Source organism: Nanorana parkeri, unplaced genomic scaffold, assembly GCF_000935625.1.
Source record: "Nanorana parkeri isolate BGI_ZX_2015 unplaced genomic scaffold, ASM93562v1 scaffold385, whole genome shotgun sequence".
Classification (NCBI taxonomy): domain Eukaryota; kingdom Metazoa; phylum Chordata; class Amphibia; order Anura; family Dicroglossidae; genus Nanorana; species Nanorana parkeri.
The window spans coordinates 1089265-1092217 of NW_017306653.1; the positions used below are offsets into that span (position 1 = coordinate 1089265).

Consider the following 2953-nt stretch of genomic DNA (forward strand, 5'->3'; position numbering starts at 1 on the left):
TTGGGGGGGGGGGGGGGGGGTAGATCAGTTAGCAAACCTGCACCCTCAGCATTTCCACAACCCCCCAACCCCCATTGGTATAAACACAAAAGGACCATCAGATTGCAGACCTGGACACCTTCAGCTTTCCTCCTACTACAGAACTGCACCACCAACACTTTCTGGATCACAACAACAATTAATCTGGGACCGCCAAAACCTTAATTTCTCTTAAAGTTAATGGACAAGTGGAGAGCTCAGAATTATTCAAGGAATCCAACTGTGCAGATCTACAAGGAGGTCAGACCTAAAAGGGACAGTAGGGTTGAACGTACTACAATTTGGACAGAAGCATGCACATTAGAGGCTTATGTAGCTTATGCTATCCTGCGTTTGAAACACATTCAACACGTGTGTTTTCCCCATTTACTTCAACAGCATATTCCAAATGACCATTCTTAGGCTGCATTTGACTTGAGTTGTTTCCTCAGACACAGCAGGTCCTATCGAGATCTGTTGGCAGCAGCACTGCGTTCAAAGCATTCACTAACAACGTCCGTCTACACGCGCCTCAAGGGTGTTGGACCATGTATATAACTGTATGGAGGAGGGGAGTACATGCCACTGCAGACTTATTATTATGGAAGAAATAAAAGAGAATGCAGCAGGTTCACAAGTCTATACAATTGACCCCCACTTTTATATGCAAGCTAGTGATTAACTCTGCTGCTGCCACAGGCATAAAAAAGGGTCACCCAATCTGGCTCAGCATACAACGAAAAAGTAATCACTATTTCCAAAAGGGGGAAAAAAATCTGCATGGCTGCATCAATAAAAGCCCTCTAGCAGCTCATAAACCACAGGCCCCGGCCCCCAGCATGCCTAACCATTAGGCAGGCTCAAGTTTGTCCAACCCTGCCCCATGACCATTGACTAATAGTAACATCCAGTCATCCACAGAAACCATAACCCATTCTGATTAAAAACAGAGGGACAGAAATATTAATCGCCACAGGTTACTGCAGTCTATGCTTTTATGGCACTGTCTTGATAAATAAGCCTAATATTAACGTATAAAAAGTCTTATAAACTGCTACCCCATATACCAATGAGCAAAAAAGTCATTAAACAGTTTTAATGAGAGAAAAAAAAAAAATGTCCCAAACATGAGAGCGGGCATCAGCAAAATTCAGATCTCATTAGCTGCTGACTTACAATTTGAACCCTCCAAAACACGTCTCTAAAGCCTGAATCCAACCACAACATATTATATAATCTATAGATGAAGCCTCCTTGGAGTTCGCTTTGCTTCCTATCATCACACTAGGTCACCCAGCTCTAGGGTTGGCTGTGCAAAGCGCACTGCCTGAATCTTTGGGACATTATTACAATTTGCACCCTCCAAAACAAGTCTCTAAAGTCTGAACCCGACCAACCACAATGCATATATAAATCTATAGATGAAGCCTCCTTGGGGTTTGTTTTGCTTCTCATCATTACACTGGGTCACCCAGAGCTCTAGGGTTGCTTGTGCAAAGCTCAATGCACTGCCTGAATCTTTCAGACATTATTGCATCAGACAGATCTAATTCAGGGGACCAGAGCCATTTACCTCCCCCCCTTCCCTGACCACAACAGTAAAGTTTCACCACACACCCACAACATGCTTTTACTATAGGATATCCTCTTTTATTGACCAATCATTCATTTTTATTTCAGATCATTAAAAAAAAAAAAATTAGATAAAAGCGCCAAAACTTCACAGTCTTAGCAAACATTTAGCACAGCCTTCAAGCTTTTTTTTAACATTGAGGAACCCCTAAAACAACTTATTGGTCCCAGGGAACTCCTGCGCTTATAATTACAATGTTAGCTTAGAGACTCAAGGAACCCTCTACCAACCTCTGAAGGAATGCCAGGGTTCCAGGGAACTCTGGTTGTGAAAGGCTGGTATGGTTATATAAAATACAGTGTTGGAACGAATAGCAATTTTACAAACCTAAAAACAGAGGTTTATGTATGTAAAGCGAATACTACATCAAGCCAATCAGTGTGCAGCATTTTAAAAAAACAATAAAAGGTGTTTTGCCCTCCACTGACCAAAGCCAATGTCCTGACCAGGTCCCGGCACCCCTGAAATCTGCAGAGGGTCCCCCTGAAGTAGACAGGTGCAGGGAATCTGGAGTCTAAGAAAAAGTGCATCAACTTTTATATTAACTTTTTTTTGGGGGGGGTGGGCAAGCTATAAGGATCGCCTTTAATTCAGGAAATGTTTTATTTACACTTGAAATTGTTTTGTGTTATTAAACACCAACAGCTGTGTCCGGAAACTTGCAACAAAAAGGTATAAAACATACAAGTGTTTATTTGTAAACTTGTATCCCTTTCCTTTCCCCAATCTAAGGCAATGCCTCTCTCTCTGGTGTTGGGAGATGATGCAAGAATGAACCCCCCCAGCACAGAACAGACAGGGTCCAGATTCTTACCTCCAGGATGTCCTCCAGGTCTTGCAGGGTCAGGCAGGTGTACTTGTGTAAGATCTTGATCTTGCTCTCATCAAAGTCCTTGGTGGCTTGCTTCCAATTGGGCTCCTCCAGCACCTGGAATATGGCTGCCCCTATGGACAGGTAGAAGATGATGGCAGAGGTGAGGAGGGGACCCCTATCCACCATGGTGCCAGCTGGAAGCCCCGGTGCTGCAGCCCCCTCTCTCTGTCCCTGCACAGATGTTTGAATTCAGTGCGGGCTCTGCGCATGCGCGGCTTAACTTTTGCTCAACTTTCACAAGTTTTTTTTTTCTCTTCCTTTCAGAGCTGTCTGTGTGTGTGTCCGGGGCTGTGACCCTGCATGGGCACCCCTGCACTGCCCAGCCCTGCTAACCCTCCCCTGCCAAGCATTGATCTCTCTGGCTGGGTCCCCCTGGAGCCTGTATGGAGCAGACACGTGTCTTGCGGAGCTCTGACTCTCTGACTCAC

The 2953-nt window shown here is 44.6% G+C and overlaps 1 protein-coding gene across 2 annotated transcripts in view; it reads right to left on the bottom strand.

The window, feature by feature from the left end:
* The window catches only part of KCNK5 (potassium two pore domain channel subfamily K member 5), a 36284-nt gene extending 33592 nt beyond the window's left edge, over positions 1-2692 (bottom strand). For both annotated transcript variants that reach the window (XM_018559249.1, XM_018559248.1), the window contains exon 1: positions 2466-2692. In XM_018559249.1, the coding sequence (XP_018414751.1) occupies positions 2466-2651 (186 nt within the window). In that variant the 5' untranslated portion in view covers positions 2652-2692. The remainder of the gene's footprint in view (positions 1-2465) is intronic.
* Positions 2693-2953: the final 261 nt, after the last annotated feature.